At 36.6% G+C, this 24,256-nt stretch overlaps 2 protein-coding genes across 2 annotated transcripts in view; both read right to left on the bottom strand.

Moving 5' to 3' along the window:
- The window catches only part of Kl-2 (dynein heavy chain 2, axonemal kl-2), a 74,438-nt gene extending 65,343 nt beyond the window's left edge, over positions 1 to 9,095 (bottom strand). Inside the window, exons 1-4 of the mRNA XM_076384830.1 lie at positions 8,885 to 9,095; positions 7,801 to 8,258; positions 1,939 to 2,075; positions 704 to 1,046 (exon numbers count right to left, since the gene is read on the bottom strand). Coding sequence (XP_076240945.1) covers positions 704 to 1,046; positions 1,939 to 2,075; positions 7,801 to 8,258; positions 8,885 to 9,095 — 1,149 coding nt within the window. The remainder of the gene's footprint in view (positions 1 to 703; positions 1,047 to 1,938; positions 2,076 to 7,800; positions 8,259 to 8,884) is intronic.
- Positions 9,096 to 11,501: 2,406 nt separating this feature from the next.
- On the bottom strand, positions 11,502 to 19,478 carry LOC143183304 (dynein axonemal heavy chain 2). Its single transcript, XM_076384829.1, has 3 exons — positions 19,382 to 19,478; positions 13,568 to 13,635; positions 11,502 to 11,858 (listed from the first exon to the last, which is right to left on the bottom strand). Exons 1-3 carry the CDS (start codon positions 19,476 to 19,478, stop codon positions 11,502 to 11,504), a joined length of 522 nt encoding a protein of 173 aa, XP_076240944.1.
- Positions 19,479 to 24,256: the final 4,778 nt, after the last annotated feature.

The following is a 24,256-nucleotide window of genomic DNA, read 5'->3' as shown; positions in this document are numbered from 1 at the left end:
TTTGTATGACAGTAATTCTAGTCTATACCAAAATTAGCCAGTCAAAGTTTAACAAAATGGCGTATGTTTAAACTTAAAATATCAAAAATCTTTCTTCTGTTGTAACTTCTAGCTGGAAAAAATATGAGATGTCTAAGTTAACAAGTTCAACGGACGATAACCGTTGTCATATAGATAAAAAATGTGCAAAAAATGTTTAGTTCGCTTGAGTCTCTTTCTTGCAATCTATCCTACCAGTAAGGTGAGATTTTTAGGAAACGTCTCATTGAATGGCCATTGTCACATTGAAAACCTGTGTGTAAATTAATGAAAAAAATATATTTTTACATTATAAAGGTGCATTAATATAGTATAAAATTTGTACAAAGCCATATCATTTAGTTATCAGGAAAAAAAGTTCTAAAGTAATTTTGTCAGCCAAGGCACCAGAATATTTCCTTAAGTTGACTCCAAGTTAGTTCCAGATTATGTAACTTTTGTGAGATTTGCATCAAGTGTGAATTCAGTCCAAGTTAAGTTTGCATTCGATTAAAATTGCATCATTTGTTGTACGTCTAGGGTTTAAAATGGCGGTATCTAAGTGTTTTAATATATGGACCATTGTTTCCTCCTATACGTAATTGAATAAATAGATACCCTAACGTAACTCGCGACAAACGTGAAGAACTTATTGTTTACCCTGTATAGGTTAATGATTTCTTACTTGATTAGACTTTGCATTGAACAAAGGCTTCAGATTTTCGCGGTTCATATAATTACAAAAGCCTTGGAGATCTTCGATCCCTTCTTGTACATTGTTTAACTCTTTGAAGACTGTCGGGACTAAGTTTTCAATAATGATCTCTAGATCCTTCAGTTCGGCACGAAATGCGAACATATGCTCATGCCAGGTTCCTTGGGTCACGTCAAGGATCTTGTGAGAGTTTTGTTCTATCCTCTGTAATGCTTCGTGAAAAAGTCTCTCGATCTTCTGGCACACCCTCTCGTGCTCCTTCCCCTTAGTCCCACTGAACATGGGTCTCAAGATTTCTGTTGTTTCGTCCATTCTATGTAGACCCAAACCAATTATTTTTTATTTCATGACTTTTATAAATTTAATTTACTATGATATCATTTCATTGTTTGGATTTTTATCTACGAGTAGTATATACAAAGTGTTTGGCTAAGATAAGAGAAAATTTGAGGGGTGATTTTAGACATCAAAATGAGATGAAAATAAAGAATAACAAAATTGTATCTGAGTGTTCGTTTGTTAATTAGAAATATTTCAAAAAGTCAGTGGCTACCATGGCTACAGACGTGAAAGGTAACTCTTTTCACACAGCTGTTTATGTCCTAACCCCTGCTACGAGTTTATAACGAAGACGGATTTTTACAAAATTTAAAATGTTTACAGTAAATAAACGAAGGTTCTATCGTAATTTCGTTATTCTTGATTTCTTTCTTATTCTGATGTCTAGAATCACATCTGAACTTTCCCCCTCTTGTAATTGATTACCCTTTTTATACGTCCTGAAAAGATATCATAATATTCGAGAAGAAAAGTGATTAATAAATTGTTCACAAAGAATATTATATTTACACGTTCAAATACCAAAGATATTTCACTTTTTGTACCAACAAGTCTTACTTTATAAAATTGCGGAAACTAATAAAAAATTAAACGTAAACCTGAAAATGTCAATTACTTTTAGGTTTCATTGTTTCCTAGTTTCTCTTGCAACAGTCAATGCAAAATCATGAGAGAAGTAGACAGTAAAGAGTATTGATTTAAAACATGTCCCAGCCAAAGTTTTAAAGAAGCAATATTAAAGGGACAAAAAAAAATGGGTTGTTGTTTGAAAGATCCCAGTCGTGGTGGTTCTCTCCATTTTTTCCCTCAATTTCGCGTGAAACTCGTCGCTAACAGAGAGGGTGTAAAGAGGACGATGTGATTACCTGGCAAAATCGATCATCGCGTGACAGATCTCAATCATGTCGTGGCACCTGCCGATGAAAATATCAATATGACGGAATATATTGTCCACGTTCAAGTCCCACGGCATGTGAGTGAGGTTGTTGTGGGCATCGGCTATCTGAAAACCAAAAGGGGGTGAAAGGGAGATGAAAGGGTCCTTCTGAAGGTTTGCGTTACGCTGGGACAAGCAGTCGATCGTTTAATATCCGGTACGCGTCGCAACTCAACCAAATCGATCTCGCGGAGGAACGCGCGAGACTTAAAGCGCTTAAATAAGGCCGATTACAACCCCCATCCCCTGTTTCGGTTCTGTATTATCGGCTGTCTGGCGATGGTAGTAGTTCGTAGCCAACCCCACAGGATGGTGCACGCGTTCGGTCTCTATTGTTAGCGGTAAATGAATCGTTTAAAACGTATGCTACGAATTAGAGCAGAGCAACGCTGGAAATTATTTCTGTCTTTGTTTCCTCTCTTCGAGAGCCAATCGCGCTTGAAAACTAATCATAGATATAAAAGATCCAATTTTTATCTTAATTTCAGTAAAAATAATGTATTTGTATTTTCATCTTGCATCGAAATTCACTGCTCATGTGATCGATTTTAGTATGAATTTAAATTACATGTGAAAGCATTATGTAAACGATTTTTACGAGATTGAATTAACTATATGCCAATATTTTTTTGGGAGAGGAGGTATACATGGATTTATTCTATTTTCCATAGTTATTGTATTGTAAGAATTAGTACACTAAAATAAAAAATCAGTAGTTAGCTGCTATAAAATATAATCCAAAGCTGTTAAAAAATTAGATTGAGTTCTTCATATTTCTTATCTTAAGTTTCATAATAATTTATGAACCTAATTATAATTATTTATGAACTGATTTTTATTCAATTTTGACTAAACTTTTTCATCAGTAATAGTGCGTATAATAATCGTGTATTTTTTAATTATATTTCGAGATGTAGGTATCATACGTTTGAGAGACCTACGTCAGTGCTTTTCATTAATCTATTCCCTGTGCATGTTCTTCTTTCTTTTCATTTTTTAATGTAATTATAATCCGATAACGTATGCTTTAATCCTTTTCTACTTTTATCTTTGCACGTTTCTAATAAGTTCCTCTGGTGAAGTAATAAATAATAATAAGAGGATTATTATTTCTAATTGGAGAGACTAATTTCTCCTCGCGTTTCAATTTACTGAAATTAATGGCTTTGAGCGTAGATTCTTTCGTAATGAACCGTATAAATTTTAGATCAGGGAGCGTGTTCACCGCTTCCCGTGGATTATAACTCAATTTTGAGAAAGATAGTTTCGTTCTCTCGAGTGTAAAACGTCGAAATGTTTCAAAGAAAATCGAAGCACGAAAGAGTATCATCGACTCGACAAGAATGCTGAAGGCTTTTGTGTTTTCCTTTCCCTTCTTTTTTCATTTGATGGCTAGAAACGTGAGTATGCTCGAGGGTCCAGACCCCCCATTTGCTCATGAAAGATAGGATTTTTCGTTCGTTTTAGATTATAAAGTGTTTTGTCTATAATTGAAATATTGGAAATCCGATGAGGTCCAGCATTGTGTTACCTACTGTGCTTCGCTGACAAGATGATCCCTAGGGTGGTACAGAAGCAAGAGGGATCCCTCAGTCTACATTAGGTATGTGGCCACTGCACAGTGTCGTAGCCCGTGTTGAAAAATAAAAAACCACGTTTCTAAATTTTTTACATCATTTCATAGAATTGATAATAAGCACTCATCTAGAATAAGAACATAGTAACTTAGCGACATAAACAACGAATGAAGAAGTTAGTAATTGCATCGAAAGTCGGACAAAGTACGCAGATTAGAAAATGAAAATAGAATTACTAGTAGATGTTTACCCAGTTGTTTCTTGTTATATTTGCAAGTTACATACTTTTTCGTTCTTGAAATTAACCGAAATATGTCCTATTTTATTAACAGAAATGGCAAATTTCCTCATTTAAAGATATGGGTGAATTTTAGCGACTCAAACCTTATTACTCTTTTCTTAGGTCGAAAATCAATTACTTTAGAAGTTATGATTTTTGGTTCGAATTCCTATGTATGCAGGACACTGTGCACCGTGGCGAGTTATATGTGAGAGCTCGAAGTCACAGTCGACTCTAGTACTAGCAATGCTAAACGAAACAGCAATATTGCGAGTGTCTGATTTTGCATTGGATAGACAGGGACACAATGCTTACTCTTTCTAGCAAATGCAAAATTCTCTCGTAGTGTTGCTGTTTTTCATTGAGCATGGCTAGTACTAGAGTGGACTCTGCCGAAGTCATGTGAGGGCGTGTCCCTTGTCAGTTCGACTAACTAGACCCCCATAACTGCAAGGGATTATCTTGTCAGGGAGCACAGTTCCTATCTCGAATTCTTAATGAATGTTAGCATGCGCCTAGATCACGATACACTTTTGATAGTGACAGATTATTTAATGACACACACGCACAAAACACTTTACTTAAATAATATTAATAAACAGAAGAATGATTACGTTATAAATCACATGTTTAAAGAAAAGAAACACATCGCGACCGTGTCGTAGCACGCACTAACTTCAATTAACTGAAAACAAAGGGATGACAATTGGTCAGCAGCGCGTTCTGGTGACGATTATGCTAGAAAGAAATATAAACGCGTATATAGATATAATTCCAACAAATAGGATCAATATGTTTCATTTCGGGGCATGTTACACAGTGCTTTGTATAAAATTGACGTATTTGTTCATTTTTTAACGGTTAACAGCATGAATTTTTAGAATATGGATCGTGTTTCATTTTTCGGGAAAATAATGACGACCGTATGTCAAGCGCTGAAGTTAAATTCGACGCTGAAAACACGCATCGTACTTTAAACAATGGCTGCAATTTGACAAAAATATAAAGAATTACCAACCGCAATTACAATAAAAACAAAAAATAATACGTGTTTATGGGTACCGGGAAATCTGCTAGCAACGATTAAATTAACTGCTATCATATCAAACATTGCTTTCGGAATTAAAATCTCAATGGGTGATGGAATTGCTTCTTTTGATCAAAACAGAATTTTATACGAGATAAATTATCGCTGTTCCTAGAACTGTTTCGTGTATTCATGTAAATAGTAAATTAATTACCTATTCATGTTACAGCTTTTTTTTAACTTCCGAGGGCACTATTTGGATTCTAAAAAGAGAATGTTACCTTTTATGTTTTTTTCGTTAAATTCAATTGTTTTACTAATAATCGAATCATTGTTAACGTTCACACGAATGACGAATGCTAAATTGTTGTCTATTGCATTGGGAAAATTTTCACCTACAGTAAGGATAGAAGTAGCCATAACAAAAACAAGAACAATATCAAACTTTATGATTTTTTAATAAGAACATACCTTACTGGTTGGAAATGATATTTGCAACATGATGGAACCTATTTCATAAAAAAACGTAATTTGTGTAGCAAATGTGAATATTTTGTTAAAATATTTTGTTAAAATATTCATAACATGATGAATATTTTGTTAAAAGCAACATTAAACAATAGAGTAAGGATTAAAGGTGCTACAGCATTCTTTGCTGCCTTAAAAGCAGAGAAAAAAATTGGCAGGGGTCGTTTTTGATATGAAACTTTTAATTCCAGACTTTGTTCGATAATAACTGAGTTTTGAAAATGTATTTCAGAAAAATGTTCGGTTTAAATATATAAATATGCATATTATAATTAAAATTTCTTTAATTTAAATTTCAATCAGTGATATTCTGTATTAAATTTACAAGTCTCAAATTATCTAATCTTAAATTAAATAAGAGATACTGATTACAACATAGCAAATCTGTCGCTTTGTACCAAGCTTTCACATTCAAATTTCTCTAATTTAGAAATAAATCTACACATCAGCTGTCTCAAAATCTCGTAGCACGTATGTACAAAAGTACCTCAACTTGATCGAATAAAACGTCTACCCAGCTCATTCAATTCAGTGTTCGTATTTGCAATGAAAAAGTAATTACCTTTTTCTCCAGTAATTGACTACTTTGAGAATTCGTTACGCCGGTATGTTTCCCTCTAAATGGTAGTAGTAAATGGAGGTCATTCATAGTGACCAATTCGCCGGACACGAGGTTAATAAATACTCGTTACAGTGAAACAAACCAACCCTCGATCTCCCCTGGGAAGTTTGTTTGACCCTCGATCAGTGGCCACGTAATACGATTGTTGGCGATTTCCCCCAGAAAAATCGTAGGAACCCCGTAATTCACCCCTCCCGAAACGCGACGTCTACCAATTCTCACTCTGAGGTTCGCGCTTATCTGACCCCACGCGGGAAACGCCCGAGTCTACGGGGTTATTGCGACTTCCGCTTTACGCGAAAACTTGACCTCGTTCCATAACTATCCCTACTTCTATATCTACACTGACCCATCCTCATCGTTTGAATAAAACACTAACCCTCGAGATGACGAATAATTTTTGGAAACATTGTCTTTCCTCTCTGAAAGAGCTATTAGAAATCATTTTTACACGTGAATTATATTTTTCTTAGAATAAAAACAGAGTTTTACTAAAGTTACAAGTAAGGTAAGTGATCCTAATTTCGCCAGTGCTTTCGAATTTGCTACCCATGAGGAATTCATATACATTAACTCATAATTAAAATTGAAAAATAACAACAGTGTAACATTTGTTGAGAGAATGAACTTTGTTTTATAGCGTTTCAAGCAAAAATACAATATGCTGACGAATAATGAACATTTCTATAAACTTCAATACGTTTGCCTAAGGGGTTCAAAATGACAAGCAAGACTTGTCTTATTTTGTATGCCAATTTAATACTAGAACAGACAATCATTTCAATTTGTCTAGTAAACTCTGAAGAATAATTCTGTTAGATCAAATTGGCAACCCTTTCCACCACGATATGCAGTCTTTTAGTATCTTATTCTAAATTATGATTAGAAATCTCTTTTATGGATAATAATTTATTATAGATGTCAGATAAGGCACTAGGCTTTATGAAATATTCAATAATTTTACTACATATGTATTTGGAAGTATTATACAACATTTTAAATATTAGCATGGCGAAATTGGTGTTACCTATCTTATTCAATGGAATCTAGCCGATTAAAAGTGGTTTTGTACAAGTTTTATGATAATTTAAAACAAAAATATGAGACAGTAATTTGATTAAAAAAGCTTCTGTCTAAATGGCTCACGTAGCCGAAACGAGAAATGACTGTTCCGTCAGCATAAAAGTTCTGTATCAATCCTCCTTTGATTAAAGCTAACTTTCTAGCCCCATTCGTTTACTTTTCTCAGATGATAATTTATCAAGACGATTAAATCGCCATTTTTCAGCAAAGACTTTCCAAGGCAAACCATGGTTAAAAGGGGATGGTAAGATTTTTTTCTCGCCCAAACAGCTTTCAAAGTCATTAATCCCTGATCAAATACTCAAAGTGTCTCGAAAACTATCAATCTTTAATTGTTCTGCAACAATACACGATCACGGAGAGATAAGATTAATCGCGTCACGTTCTTGGAAGAATATTATTTTAACAGCGGGGGAGATGCATTCTGTACGGGGATCATTGTGAACTGGCCCAAAGAGAGGGTACAATTACTGTGACTTCCGCTTAACGCGAGAACTCCACGCTAACGGCTCTTCCTCGAGTATCCGAAGTAACTTGGCCGCGCACGTCGTTTAATAGTCCTTTAATGCAGCGAGCCGACGAGTGAATTTCCCCGTGTTATCGTTAGAAAGCGTTCAGAGCTGGTTATAAAATAAAATTCAGGAGCGAGCGAGATCCAAAAAGAATGGGTTTACCTGTTGGTAGGTGGACTTATAAATCTCGCAGGCTTCCACGCACTCCTTGAATTTCTCCATTGACTTCCTAGTTTTCCCAGCGAAAAGCTCCTTCAGATCCACGTAATTACGAGAGAGAACGATGATTTGATTGCTGAGCGCCTTGAACAGGTTCTCGATCCTCTCCTGGCTGTTGTAGTACGGCGAGTTCAGCCAGATCGTTCTGAACAGGTGTATCGTCCTCATCAGGCGTGGCTCGATGCACGACGGCACCGTGCATTTGTTCAGCTCGATCGCGTCCGCTTCCACGACTCGAAGGAACTCGATGTTGGATTTTGCCTCTTTCACGCCGTTCTCGATTTCGTCTTTCAGGGTAAGGAATTGACGAAGGTAGGTCGAGTGAGTGTGGGATAGGAACTCTGTGATGTTCTTCACCAGAGGGTTTTGCAGTTGAAAGTTTAGGCCACTGAGGTTGTCAACTATTGCAGACAAAGCTTCGTTGCATAAAAATGCAAGGGTAGATATTCAGGTTGATCACTGTTAGCGCTAAAGTTTTCCAGCGACTGATTCCTAAGTTTTCTATGTGTATTCGAATTATCACGTTGAATTTTGCATTTTAAGTTTGTTCAAATTATATTCAAATATATTTGTTATTTGTTATAGTTTGCTCAATTATATTCTTGAATTCTTTAATTTAATTTTATTAGGAATATCGGTTGCTATGTATACGTTCAGGTCGTTTTAATATAAATATTGTTTGAAAGTGCATGAGGCGTCGGTATATAAATTTACTATGACGATATATGCATAATAAGAAAATGAAAAATTAGGATACATGAGGAATAGTCTAAAAAGGAAGAAATCTCCAATTCTCGACCTGACTCTTTCTCCAATTTAAAATTAAATTAAAGATACTACAATCATAATAACATTTCTCTGTTTTAAAAATTCAAGATTAAATTTATCTAATTCCAAAGTAAAACAGATTCATCCACTGCAACAATAACTTGTGTTAGCTAGTAGATATAGACATCAAGTTGATCGATTCAAGGTTTATGTGCTTGAGGAAGCAATGGAAACGCCACTTGAGAAGCCAGTTACTAACATCGATAAATCCAGAATTCGTACTCGTCCTGCAGGCACAGTAACTCGCTGGGTGTTGCTTGTTCTTGGTCTGAGAGGGCTATTCTGATTTGGGTGGTCCAATAGGCTACCACACTCTCCAGTCTCTTGATCAGTTCCTTATCGACATAGGCATCCTCACCGACCAGATTCTCAGCTTCTCGGGGTACGTATATCACCGTTAAGCCCAGCATTTTGTACGCCAGGTCTGTTATACGGCACAGAAAGGTGTCCATGCTGGTGTGGAAGTCAGCCTTCACGCATGTGTTTCAGGTTAAGGAAACAGAATAAATTTGGGACAACTAGATACAGTAGCTCATGAATTTTTTCATGAAGGATTAGATTCACATGTTCTCATTCATAAGATATTCTGCTTTTATGCAAATTGAGGAAACTGAATAAAAGTTAAGCATGCAGGTAATATAAGAAAGCTGGAAAACCAAAGACAAAGTTCGAATTTAAAGTAGAACACGAAACTTGTCCTCAAAATTTTTTGTTGTGACTATTTAGTTCTTTCTCCACAGTCTAAGAAAGATATAACAGTTAAAAATGAGGCAGACAAGAAACGAAACACTGGAGCAGTTTTTATGAAGAATTAGTGATTTGAATTCAGCGGAATGAATCCAGAAATATTGTCATTGTAGCTGCTAATAACACAGTTATGATTGGATAATGTTTGGTAGTAGTAAGTTACTTTATTTTTCAAGACGAGATGTAGGCTATGAAACGTCAACGATGGTTGCACCTGGTTGGACAGTTTTTTATGGTCATTATTCCGATTTTATAATATGTTCATAAATATTATGGGTAATTGGAAATTTTCTTTTAAAGAAGGAGAATTACCTTTTTTAACGAGTATTCGGTTCTGTTTGATATAATCTCGATATGAATCACAGCAGTAATTGTAACTCATTACTTTGTAGGTACTTTAATTAGTTAGAATAAAAAAATTGGTGAATTAAGAAATTCGAATAATTTTCTTAAAATAGAAATGTGTTATCCTAATTGGATGAACGTTTTCGGTCTGGTTTACAATCTATTAGAATTAACGAAGCGCTTTCTGGTTCGAATGCAGTCGTTTTTAGTCCCGACAACCGAGTAATCGTGTTTCCGTGCATGAGCAAACATCGACGTTGAATTTTGCGACTTGCACACTACATTTAGTCGAAAATTATGGTAATAATAACTTCGTCCAACCCTTCCTGTTTCGGCCAATCCCTCCTGTTCCCCCTAACGTCCTTTCCGTCAGTGGATGGGGACCGGAAGTTGGCGCTACGCGCCATAGTAACGGGATAGTACGGACCAAGTTACGAATACACTTGGTTATGTCATCGTGTGAGATTGTAGTGACCTTTCAGCCTGAGGAGAGGGTGAGGGACTCTGCGAAGATATCTTAAAGGGATTAAATAGTTTCAAAATTTTATAGCTGTATCTGTCTTTACAGTGATTTCTACTATTTGCTACCAGAATTTTCAGATCATTTCAATTTTTAGTTGAAAATTAAAATCAATGATGGCTTAAAAGCATCTTTCTACGATACTTTCTATTATTACTATTTAGTATTTAAGTTTAATTAAAAAATACATGAGTAGCTGACACTTTTATGTATCCGAGAAACTTCAGTGGACAATTAGGGATGTCGAAGAAAAATTAAATTAAATAACTCTTGATGTGTTTAATCTGTTTATATTTTAGACTATTCTCTTTGAGGACGTTATGCTCTTCTTGAGCCCAAGAAGAAAATGAAAATTGTCTCTAATGAAATACGAGGAGGCCGTACACTTTCTCAAATCTAAAGAAAGCCAGACGTGTATCTGCCTCCTTTGTATCTTAATTGTTGGATCCAGAAAATTAGTACCAATGAACATATCTTTTAATTTATTATATAAGAGTTTAAGCTATGTCTACAGTGAGGCAACAACGAGGAACATTTTATCACCTCTTGTTTATAGCGTGTAACTAAAAAACTGTGTTTTCGGGCATGTATGTATATGCATTTGAACTTTTCATTGTGCTTGTATCTAGAATGTATTTTCCAAAAATGTCTCATATTATTTTTTGTATTTTTTATGCCAGTGGCGACAAAATGTTGTTCGTTGTTGATTCAGTGTAGATATAACATAATAGTAATTTTTTAGAGACGGAATAATGAAACTTTATACAACCTGACTAGATTTCCTATAGCTATGCACTATTTCCTATAACAATATTTGAATCGTTTTATTTCTTTCCTCTATGCTACGGAAATACGCTAGCGACTAACAAACTTCCTAAAACGGAAATACGCTATCGACTAACAAATACCTACAGTGAATACCTTTTTCTCTCAATATTTATACTATCAGTATCTCCTATTTCCCTTTTTATTGACTCCTGTTATTTTCTATCGAGGTTCTGCAGGCTAAAAATCAAGCACGCAGCAACAGATTCTTAGGTATCGCAAGTCAATTAAACTTCTCAGAGCGCGTTATTTACGCTAAATAAAAAAAACAAAAGGATATATGGGTTGAAAGAGGACAGAAAGTTTCGAAACTTCGTCGTAGCGAACTTCAGTGACAAACTTTTCATCCCTGTAGCTGATTAATTAAACGCGAGTCAACTTAGGAAAGGATACTGTCTGGCCAGGACTCCACCTTGCGAAAGAGTGGCATCAGCACGTTCTGAACCATCCGAAGAATGTAACTCTCCGTCTTGTCGTTCACCGTGCCGAACAGTATGCGATCCTGGAAGGTGTCACCACGCAGAACTTCTTGCGGCTCTCTGATGAAGTAGGTGAGCTCCTTGATGGGAATTATGGGGAATCCCAGGGACACAGTGAGCCTCTGGCGTAAGAAATATATGCTGAGTACAGTGCTGCTTGGATGCAGGATGAACTGGCGGATATTCAACTCGCTGTCGAAGGTCCAATGGTCTTCGGTTAGACCGCTGAGCGTGGTCATGTTCTTCACGCACTCGATCTTTGAAGGAATTAATAAAGGAAAGTAGGGAGTGAAAATTTGGTGTGGTGTTAATTAATATACAGAGCATCCCAGAGCTGGAGGTACAAGCGAGAAAGAGGTGATTCTACATGAAAAAATAAATCAAAAGTGTAGAATAAAGTTTGTCAATATCACGCTTCGTTTTCGAGGAAATTAAGTTTGAGTTTTAATTAAGTATGAGTGTATCGAAGTACAGTTTTAGGCATTTGAGGAGTAAATGGGGAAAGGAAAATGCTGCTAGTTAGAGTTAGGGCTGCTCTGAACTGCTTGGCTATGAGGGCAAGTTTGTGTTAGAGTAGTAGAGAGGAAACTGGGACTGTTATTGGGCACCGACTGTTGGGACTGGTGTCTAGCAGCACAATGCAGCTGTCTTTACCAGTCCCAATGGTTGCCTCACTCGTATGTACCCCCGAGTGGTGGTAGGGAACAGTTGGGAGTTCGTTGACGATATCGACTATGTGGAACGTGCAAACGGTTCGCTTTTCCCTCACGGCTAAGGATTCTAAACCAATTCTGCCTCTAGCTTAGCGTAGAGAAAGTTGATCAGACTGTGAGTGTTCCTCTTACCCCCTGTACCCATGAAGCACTGTACTTTCGTACGTTTGTAATCGAACATAATTCAGTCAATTTTCTCGAAAACGAAGCACGATATTAAGAAATTTATTGTATATTTTCGACTCATTTTTTTGTGTAGCATAAGTAGTTTTCAGCTTATACCATCAGGTTTGGGATATCCTGTGCAAAAGGAGTCAGAAAAATCTATCATTCATATTATTAACACTACTGACGGGAGGCACTGACTTAAGATCGTACGCTGAGAGCTGACTATATTTATACCATGTATAAAAATGAGAACGGAGACGTCTTTTCGGGGAAAAAATAATAATAATTCACCTGTTTCAAAATGTGAAAAAGAATCGGAATTCATATTTTTTTAAGAAAGACGTACTATTACGTCTATCGCTCTCAGTGTTTGTTTTTGAAAAGACGTATATTACTATGTTATCCAACATCAAAAGTGTTAATCTTAGATTTTTGGGAAATTCTTGAGTTAATATAACAGAGATACAGTGTCTTCTCGATATAGACTTTATATCGACGACTTCATAATGAAGATCTGCATACGGTGTTCGACAACAGGTGTCAGAAATTTTAGAAAGTGATTTTATTTGCCAAAATAGTACAAAAATCAAGAATGATGAAATTATATTTACAGCTCTGTTTTAGAGTTATTATATTAATATAATTATGAACCAAATATAGTTGTGAACCAAAGATTTATAGAGTGTCAAGCGAGTGCTGATGAGAACTCATTCTATTGCTAGTGTGGTTCAAACATAGTCAACTCAGTAGAATAAGTTCTGAGTCAGACACATTTCACGAGTATTTTGGGCGTCTCTTCAACAATTAAGGTTTCGAAATCGAAGCCTGAAACATAATTTCATCTATTTTTATTCTAGCATGTAGAATTACTTCTTAAAATTTTGTACACCTGTCGAACACTATATAGTTTCCGATCTTAACTCATGCTTCAGGATTCGTATACCTTTTTCTGACTCTAAAACTGAATCTCTTTATCACAGTTATGATAAATTTTGATTACTGATTGCATTAATGATTTGCAGAGGGATGATGTACTCTCAAAATAATGAACCAAATGCAAAATGAGAATTTTGTAAATGATTTACCAATTCTGACAGTTCCTCTTCCTCATAAACAGGTAGAATTTCCACTTCACTTTCCACAGATTCCTTCCCTGTAACAAACCGTGGTAAGACCTAAACAAGTTATTTCGTTCTGGAAACTGTTCCTCGAACCTGGCGGAAGATTCGAGTAAAGAAGACCTCATCCAAGCTGTGGAATTAAAAATCTCTCAAACTATAGTAGGAAACGGCGATATCGTCTGCGACGATAGGCGTCGATTCAGGGAAATGGTGGCCGCGATGGGCACCTTTAGATCTGGCGCAGGGAGTTAAATCGTGGACGTTTATTTTAAAGAATCTCCTCTCGTTCGTCCGTCCACCTCCCGGAAGTCGTTTTTCTCTAACACTCTTTCCCCTAGCAGCAACCAGAAGCATCCCCCTCCCTTCCGCCAACGTGGCCGTCACCTCCAAAGGATATGCCTTTGCTCCTGGAAATCTAATAGGAACGATAAATCGCGAGCAGCTACTGAATCGACGGAAGAGGAAACACGTGGGGCGATCGAGCCGTCGCGGTAGAACACGTTGCCATAATTTATTGGCGTATGATAGCGAAGCATTATGTAGATGGCAACGATGTCGTTTTTCTCTTTTCCCTTGTTCCTTTTCTACCGCAGCTACCCTGAAATCCATGTCTCGCCCCTCCTCGGGGACTTATTACTGTCACGTAGCTCTCCGCGCCGATGGTTTTTCGCGGTTTACATTGCGCCACCGTCACGTTCGGCTTGTATGTTTTCTGGATTTCTGCGAGTGACGGCGGGCCACTTCGGGAATTCGTTCAGCCGATGCATTTGCGATGAGAACGGTTGCCGCTCTGTTTTCCGCCCGCGGAAGTGCCTCGTTGTCGTCGTGGAATTGTTGGAAGAGCAGGGACGCCTCGCTGGGATTTGGGACTGGGGATCCTCGTGTGATGAGGGGTAGAGCTAATCGCTTTCCTGGCGCCTTTTTAGTAGCTCGATCGTATGGATTTACTGTCAGCTACAGGCCCTTGCGATACTACTGACCTGATTCGATGGGATGGGCTACTGTCTTTGAGAAAAGTGTAGGGATTTTTTGAGCTGGACTGCACTGCATTGTTCTGTTGTCAATTGAGGAGATTTCTGGAAAGAGAGGCTATAGACCTATGGTGAACTGTGTGAAATGAACTGTCACATATAGTTCAACCTCAATAATTCGGAAACCTGTATGAGATGAAAATTTTATTCATACCCCTTTACTCCGCTGCGAAAACCTCTATAAATCGAAATAAAACTTATTTTAACTCGAATTATTTACTACATATTTAGGCACATTTTTCACATCTATAACTCGAATTTAGAATCATCTACCTTAGAATAACCAGACCATAATTCAAAAACCTATGTATATTTTTCAAGAAATTACATCTTACGACACATCCCAATCCTATTTACTCGATCTTCAATTTAAATTTGCTACACAGATAATATAGTTCTAAAAGTATGTTAAAAAATTAGATATCAGAATTGTTAGAATTACATACACTTTTCCTTATAAAATATGGAAGTAACTACCAAATAAGTGTGATAATTCTAAATGAAACCATTCTGAACTGTTTGTACATACATATTTTATAGAGCCTCCTTCCCTTTCAGCAAGTCATTAAATATTTTCATTAAAATCCTTTTAAACCATAAATTATTACCATTTGTAGTTGCGAGAAGAAAATTGTTCCCCAGAGTTTAACTACACACTTTTCTTTAATTAGTCGAATATATTCTGTTTCAACTATTTCAATGTTGACGAGCCTTTCGCTATTTTCAAAACATCCCCAAAGCGCGCAACGCTGCAACATCGATATCTCGCGCGAGTACGTGTCACGATACGCAAAACGCTAGCGATAATGGAAAATGTATCGCTCGATGGAAAGAACGGCATCGACGAATGTGTTCCATCGCGTTGTCGTTTGTTCCCTGACGTTTTCGCGACACGCTCACAAAATATCGCAACGCTGTTGTCACCGCGGCTCGAAGCTCCAAAATTAAAAATCACGTCGGCTGTTGCACGCTAATTTTTACGAATAATCCCGCCTATGTTCTGATAAAAGTTGACCGTTTCACGAGGGAACTGTCATTTTTAATGGAAGACATTTTCCGATTGCGCTTTTTCGTGTTGCCCCTGTTTTCTGATTATTAAAAAACTGAGAGAAAGGAAGAGAGAGTGAGAGAGCTAGAGAGATAGTGGCAAACGTGATGATAACGATTTGCAATGAAATTCCAGTTCAGTGGATTAAACGTTACAATTTTGTTACACACCCAACGCGAAGATAATTCGGTTTTTTTATTTAGAGGGGACGCGAATGTCGCGGTAAACATTTTCTCTGCCGATGGGGGTGTGTCAAAGCCTCCGAGGCTGCGCCATTGTCGACGTAATTACGGGCACTTTGTGCCGCGTGCTTTGGAAAATTATTTCCCTGTAGTTTGCTTCACCTGTAGTTGGCTTTAACTTGAGTTTCACAGTTATAACGTTGGAACGAAGACATTCTTGGCGAGAACTGCTTCGTACGTTATCTTTCTTTATGACAGCAGGATTTTTGAAGAGTTGGTTAAGCTGGCGAATTTAATTTGAAAATGGATGATGCCGTAGTTATTAATTTCTGTTCTTCGTAACGATTAATCATATTCACTCATTTCATTATATTCAATATAGCTTTCGTGGAATATTCTCATAATTAATAGATCTCATTAGGAGTTGTTGATAACTTACAGGGGAATGACCGTTTGTAAGTTAAAAAAACTGAATTTTTTTCTTACATATTTATATCGTTTGACACGTTGAGAATATTTTAAATCAAGTCCCGTAAAAAAATTAGAAGAAAGTTTTGGAGTTCTGAAGAGAATGATGTAGATAGCCTAGCAGTTTGTCCAGAAAGTTAAAAGGGGAATAGCCGTTTGAAAGTTCCGAAAATCAATTTTTTCATACACATGTACATAGATAACATTTTAAGAACATTTTAGAATAAATCCCCCATATTTAGGGGGTATAAATGCATTTTTTTCTAAACTATATATTTCAATACGGTGGCTCAAATAAATTCGAGCAACGTTCGACTAATCGACTTGAAATTCTGCATTGCCAAGTCTTCTTCTGATATTTTCTCTCGTTCTTTACTTATAAAGAAAGAAAGTTGATTTTTCTTCCGAAATAACCAAGTTTCTTCTTTAGCATGTTACCATTTCTTTACTATTTACAATTTTGAAAATCCCCTTTGGTACCAGATAACTATAAATACATATGTTTAATATAACACTGTTTCATTTCTTCATTTTAGATATGATGTAAAGAAGATTTCATGGCCACCGTCTATAAAAAAGCCGCGCTAGAAAAAAACTTTTGGAAATATATGTAGAAAAATGCAGATTGTAATGAGCGTGATCTCTATGATTTCGTGGTCAATCTCTGAGTGGCCCCCCTCAGCGACTATTGGATGCACATTCTTGTGTTTTCATTCCTTTTTCAATCGTCTTGAGACGATTTTGCCTAGTCTCAGCGGATCACTATTGTGGAGAGGTTCTCTTTTTATCTTTGTCTCATGGGCGGAAGCTAAACTTGGGCTTCGCGATTTTACATACATTTGTATCTTTTTACCTGAATTAAATTCTTTCACAATAGTTAAATCAAAGTAAAACGGAAAAAATACATAAAGCTGTTAAACAGCAATAAAATGAAGAAACTATGCATATTTTACGATGGTTTAAACGATTATGCGCCCTTAATTGTTGTTATTGATTTAGCAAGAAGTTAATTATAATTAAGTAAAATTCTAACATAGAATATCCATAATCTGATACTCTTATATGAGTAATGTTACACTTAAAATTTTGTAAGAATAAAAATAAGGGCGATGTACGCACCTTGCAAATCTCTCTAACTTCCAGAGTATGCATTGTACACAAACATGTTGTATACAAAAGTTGCATCGTTTGGAATATCACATTATGTATTGCATGCACTTTTTTTTATATATGGAGGCGTTCCAAAGATTTGAAAATCAACTTCGTTTTTTTAAATGGAGTGCTATATTTTTTACATTAAAATTGTGGAAAAATGTGGAATTTCCAGTAAAAAAGTACTGACTTTTATTAGCCCTAAACATAATAGTTAACAAGCAATTTCGTTTCGTTTCTTGAAAATTTATATCGCGTACTGTTAAATGTTCAATGCTATTACTATTTTTTAATAACTTTTCCACTATTATTAAATTTTATTTTTATTTTTATCTTGAGAATAATTAAGTAAAAACACGGATGGTAGCTTCAATACTGAATCGCGAACACGATAATGATGGAAGTTGAATCGATGAACCTTGTGACGTACACACCGCTATCCTGCGCTAATCTATGATAGAATTGAATCTCTAATACTACGCGAATTAAATTTTCAAGAAACAAAGCGAACTAGCTCGTTAATTATTGGGTTTAGGGCTAATAAGGGCCAATACTAATACCGTTTTACTCAGGATTCCACATTCGATATAATCGAATTTCATTCGATCTAATAATAGAATATTATTCTAGAATATTAATAGAAATGTCACTCGATATTTCAATATAAAAAACATAGCATTGCATCTAAAAGAAGAATGTTGACCTTCGAATCTCCAAAATATCTCCACTTATAAAAAAAGTGCATACATAATGTGACCCTCCAAACTATGTAACCTTTCTATAAAAAATGTTTTTGTACAATGCATGCTTGAGAAATTATAAGAGGTGTGCAAGTTTCATGGTCCATTCTATAGGTACCTACAAATTATACGGTGAAAGAAATTTTTAATATATAATACTTCGTTAAAGAAGGCCTGAAGTATATTTGAAACGATTAGACATCAATATGTTCGTAAACCAGTGATTCAATCTTATTTTTAACATTGAAGTAGTCGATTTAGTGCCAATAACGCAAAAGAAATTTTCATAAACTTAACTTACCCCCGAAGAAACAAATACTCAGAAAGCTTAAGAATTTTTCGTCCTGAATATTTCTCTTGCGTTAATCGACTCAACCCTGACGCAGATCCGCGATCTTAGATGAGGGAGCTTTAATCAGATTAAACGTCTGCGTTCGGAAACTTTTTTACCAGGGGATGGGCGAAGGAATGGTGAAATATCGGGGTTCGCGGAGAGTTCGTTGAAGTTCGAGCTGGCTTAGAAGTTATTTAATTCTCGCGATTTCATCGGTTTGAAGAGTCGGGTATGCTAATCGATGGGGAAAGGCTTTTAATGTGAATAGATGAGACAGAGGGGATCGATTTTTTACTGCTCGACGAGTCATCGTTTCCCACTGGCGACAAGGGAAATTCGATTCAACTGATTTCCAAATAAGAAATGGGGTTGGATCTATATAGTTACACGGGCGGCATCCCAGTACGTAATCTAGCTCCCTGTGAAGATCACTTTCACCAATTACCGCTCTTCATCTCCACGCCTCGGTATTACCCTGCCCTGTTTACACTTGTTTCGCTTACAACGTTGTAGAGGACAAGGGCAACAGACCCTGGAGGAACTTGGACAAGGGAAAGTAACTCATCGCTCCACTCCTGATCGTTATAAACGAATTACATTGTAATATTGTGCCACAGGAAATTTTACTCTGTGATTGTGAGCTTCTTGATAGAGAAAAGTGGTACGTATGTCGTAAATGCAGGAGGCAGTGACGTCAACTACATTCCCAAGGAGGTTAGAGAGTACTGAGCGAAAGAAATGGAAAAAGAGGGAAACGAAGGAGCAGTAGGAGCTGGCGTAGAAAGCGAAGGGAAGCCTTTAATATTTCTCTCGTAAATCTTACTGTGCCTCTCCTCCTCGTCGCTAGACGGAGCGTCCAAGTACTCTCTGTGCGGGTCTGGTGGCGGCCGATCTTTAACTTTATCTTTTCGTCTTTGCATTTTATTGACGGCTCAGCCTGCCGGCCTCGACACCTTCTCACGCTCGAGGACTCTGTGCTGCTGATTTATGCTGGCTTCCGCCCCGACTGTAACCTACCACTTCTAACCCTTTTCCAGGCTTTCCCTCTTACTCTGTAGATATTGTCGAGGGCCACGAAGTTGCTCGATCCTCGACGAAAGACCGTGACGGATCGGCAGATATCGACCGATCGCCGCTTGTCTCTCGAACTGGAGATTGATCTATTTGGTACTCGTCGAAGTGGTTACGTTTGGCTTGAGCAATCGATTGGTTCCGTTAGCTATCTTTGGGAATTAAATTTGATAAGGATAATTGATGTGAATTGGGATTGTCGTATGGTCGTATCGTAGGTTTAATTATCGCGTCGATAATTAAAATTGCTTTATGCTTCTGGTCTTGAAAGATTTGGAGATTGGAGAATCTTTAAATCTTTGAATAGTTAAATTTTCGAATTTTCAGCTATTGAAGCTCTGAAGTATTTAAATTCTTGAATATTCGATACTCACAATTTTTAAATGTGTATTCAAATTTTTAAAGAGTAACTTTAAAAATTGCCCGATTTTAGAACAGAATTCTGTGCCAAATGTGAGTTTCTGATGAGATATTAATCACTGCAAAATTTTATATTATGCTAACCATTTATTTCTGTGATATGAGAAGTCAAAGTTGACAAAATTCATTGACGCCTCAGCGCATGTTTCAATGTACAAACCTTTATGTCGCTCCACGAATAAAAAAAGTTGCTTTTCGTACAAAATTCTGTTTCGAAATCGGGGGACCAAGAGCAGGTGAGAAATGACATGATTGAAGGTTACTCTTTTCATACTTTTTCATAAAGTAACAAGCATGGAACAGCTTTAACTTTCAGTATTGCAAAAACTACTAGTCATGTGCTTACGAAGATACAAATTGGAAAACATATGTAAAAGAAAATATATATGCACAACGATAGGGCTATTATCGCACAAAATTAATTTAACTAAAGATTCACCCATTCACAATATATTAATCAAATGATTAGCAACTGTATGCACGCTGCAGTTTGCGTCTGGCCTGCACCAGCCAAACAGACGAATGAATGTTTTAAAACAGAATCCTTTCCTATAATTTTAACCTGGCCTCCTACAGTAATACTTAGTAAATAAAAAAAATTTGCTTAGAATTTTATTTACTTTCAACAATTTCAACATTTTTCATTATTTCAAACGTTACCCTTGTTTCAATAATTTTAACGTTCCAATATCCAGCTCTCGATCACCTCCACAGTTTCCAAATGCTCGTAAATCTGAATGTAGAGTAGCAGCATTCCTGCTTGTTAGCCTCGAATCTCCAAGATTATTTTTTTCAGTTTAGAAACAAGTGCCCCATTCGCAGGACTACAAATTCATCCGCTCACATTTTCAGAAATGTTCATAAATCTACACAGGCACGAAGGCTGCGGACGTAGCACGGGCGAAAAGAATTGCAGAATACTATAGATCATTGATAACTACGGTAGCAACACCATAAACTTCCTTTGGCATCGATGGAAGTACTTTTTTTATTACTCTGCGACGGTTTAGGGGAAGCTCCTAAATAAGATGCAAAATGGCGCTACTTCCACACGACAATGCCGATCGATCCCATCGACTCCTATTCGAGGAAATATAAATCCCGTTTAATGCACCGTCCACCTAAACGACGTGGATTTGCGAGCAAACCCGGACGGCCATTGGAGTCCGATGCGAGATTGATGTGGTACCCCTTGCGCAGCTGCAAATACCTCGAGATCCATCTACAGTGATCCCACAAAATCGCGCGGCAATGATAAACTTAAATAACTGGAAATATCGTACAATGGGATACGTACTCGTCATTGGAAATGTTTTTTTATGTGAACGGTGGAAACGTAATTCATTTAAGAGGAATGATCCTTCACTGTGGCAGAAGAATCGTAAAATCATGAGCCTCGTTTCTCAAATTTTGGGGATCGATCTATCAAACGGAACTTGAAATCAGAATACAAATTCTTTAGCTTTTCATTTATAAAGGAAAAATCTACACGTTTTGGTAGAAATATTTGCCCACAATGTAATTCAAGGTATTGAGGCTGAAAGGGGGTAAAAAGAAGTTATATCTATTATTAATGAACTGGTTTTTGTGTAACTTTTTAAAATGTAGTTTGTTCTGTAATTTGACGATTCTAAAAATATATTTTTTGCATAATGCAATAATCTATTGCATATGTTATTTGCGATGTATATACATTATGTCTTGTTTATGTGGATTATTTATCTCATCAAATCAATTTCACTTGTCAATAAATTTTGGTATTACAACTGTGTAGTTTCAATAACAATAATATGTAATTAATGTTAATTATAAGTTACATAAAATCATGTTATTCTAATCTCGAGTTGTTAATTGAGTGGTAGATGTGGTAGTTTGTATTTAGAATTCAAATAATAGATCAGTTTGATTATTGCCATTAATGTAAACTGTGTTAAAAAGTGTATACCTACGCATATTTAAGCGTTTTTTAATTTTTCAAAATATTAAAAGTTCAATAAATAGGAAAATATTAATGCAAACTTGGATGAGAATTGATTCCAATGTCCGATGATCTGCTATTAAAAAAATCGATGACAAAAGCATTTGTTGCTTTTGAAATAAAAATATAAAATGTAGAGAACTGGCAATTGGTTCAACATATAAATCCTGCCATACATAAGAAAAAGCTCAAGAAACAACTTATCGGTACGAATCAGAATATTTAAAGCATGTAGCAACGATTTTACGAGAAAATGAATTTTATACAGATTTAACCAGAGTTAAAAATGAACACTGTTAACATGCCTTAACGAGCTTTGAACAACACTGTTTGGAGAAATTTTTTACAAAATATGTAGTTAATTACACTGTTCCTGACGAAGCAATACTACGATAAAATTATTTAATAGATTACTGCTACAATTCAAATGAATTATTAGGGAATTATTGTGAATTATGAATTATAATTATGAATTGTTAGGGAATATATACAAGACCCTCACGTATCGATTTCTGTGGATGAAATTACCAATAAAATAGGGCAATACGAATATGAAGTGATCAAATCTAACTTACTATATTCTAACGAATTAAAAGTAAATTATACGACTACAGTTCGGTTTGTTAATATAGCTATACATATTTTGTTACCCAGACGTAGTCGTAATGAAGAGAAAGTTTTGTTCGTAACAAACGCAATACCGCATATGACAAAAGCAGGGAAAGGGCTCAGTTTGTTTCATTAAAACATGATACATCTTGCGTATTCAGTTCATGATTTACATAGAGCTGCTGGGGAAATACGACTTCACTCCCTCATAGTTGAGAATATCGGATGAAAGAATATCCATAGACAAGTATACAATGTAAAGGAGTCGTTCTTCGCATATAAATTAATTTTGATACATGAGCGTTACCAATTAACATTAAACTTAGAAAAAATGAACGTAATTTAATGTAGTCTATCTGCTGCCCTATTAGAGTAATCGTAAAAAATATTGTCCAATATTGGTGTATATTGTCAATAAGAAGAGAAATGGTCCATGTTATAATTTAAATGGTTTCGAAGAAGAAATATGGAAGAAGAATTTTTTGTGTAAGATCACTGTTTCTAGATTTTTAGAGTTCCTTTAAAATGATTAAAAACAGGAGAGGTATTCAGGTGGCCAGGTTCAGCTTGGACACCCTGTATAATATACTACATAATATATTCCTCATTGTACTTACTGTAGTATACAGCGTTGCTAAAAAAAGTCATTGAATCTCCGTTTGAAGGAGTGAGGGAAGGTAGAATGGTGGAGCAGTGGAAGCCGCTCACTCCTTCAAACTTCTTCAAACAGAGATTCAGTGACTGTTTCTAGCAACGCTGATAGTATATTATACTATATTACGTATTTTGTATATTTTCAATGCATATTTGCATATTCTATGTGCATAAATGACACGTCTACATATGTTGCTTTCATATTTATCGTGCACAAAACATCCACAGTCTACACATTAGGTAACTTGAAAATAGCCAGAACGCTGCACAGCGGCAAGCTTTCATTTGAAACGCGCTGTAGATCAAGGGTTGGAAGGAGTACGAAATAAAGGGAAGAATATCGAGAAATGAAACGTCAATTCATTAACAAGTAAAACCCGACTGTCCTCTTATAACTAATATTAGTTACCTCGAGAATTTTTTATACAACCCTTTCACAAACACATCATACATTTCTGTCAAAATCTCTTCGTTTACCCGTGCAGTTGCCTGTCTACTCGAGCCACTTATCACTGCAGGCCGAAAGTGTCAACCGCCTCACGTGAATGTCCCCCGCGCTTGAACATTAGGTTCAGCGGCGATATCGAGCAGCCATGTCGCGCAGTTTTTGCGAACGGGATGAGCGACGTTTTCAGTCGGTCCAAGCGAACGAGTGAAGGAAGAAATTGCATCGGTAGCGGGGCGGGGACAGAAGGGACGGTGGCGATAGAACGAGATTAAAAGAGGCAAAGCTACAAGATTAAAAGGCAATGCTGGACACGGCGCGAATCGAACGGCCGACTGCTCGCGGAGACATTTATATTCCCCGGGAAATCGTTATTGACCGATCAGAGGGCTCCAGCGATTCCCTGGCGTGCCGTGTCACCCTTCTCCCTTCCTTTCGCCTCTTCCTTCCTCGTACGATTGACACGCCACGCCTGCCGACGCTGCCCTTTCAAAGGTGCACGGGCACAGAGGCACACTTTG

The sequence above is a fragment of the Calliopsis andreniformis genome, chromosome 9 (assembly GCF_051401765.1).
Source record: "Calliopsis andreniformis isolate RMS-2024a chromosome 9, iyCalAndr_principal, whole genome shotgun sequence".
NCBI lineage: Eukaryota > Metazoa > Arthropoda > Insecta > Hymenoptera > Andrenidae > Calliopsis > Calliopsis andreniformis.
The sequence above is the reverse complement of the archived record's forward strand: the minus strand, read 5'-3'. Positions and strand labels throughout refer to the sequence as shown.

Bases quoted from the DNA above. Each gene is read 5' to 3' on its own strand.
- LOC143183304 (XM_076384829.1), bottom strand. From the start codon at position 19,478: ATGCAAAGACGAAAAGATAAAGTTAAAGATCGGCCGCCACCAGACCCG. The intron at 13,636-19,381 runs GTAAGATTTACG...GGTTTGTTACAG, and splicing joins CGACGAGGAGGAGAGGCACA to GGAAGGAATCTGTGGAAAGT. The intron at 11,859-13,567 runs GTAAATCATTTA...ATTCCTTCAAAG, and splicing joins AAGAGGAACTGTCAGAATTG to ATCGAGTGCGTGAAGAACAT.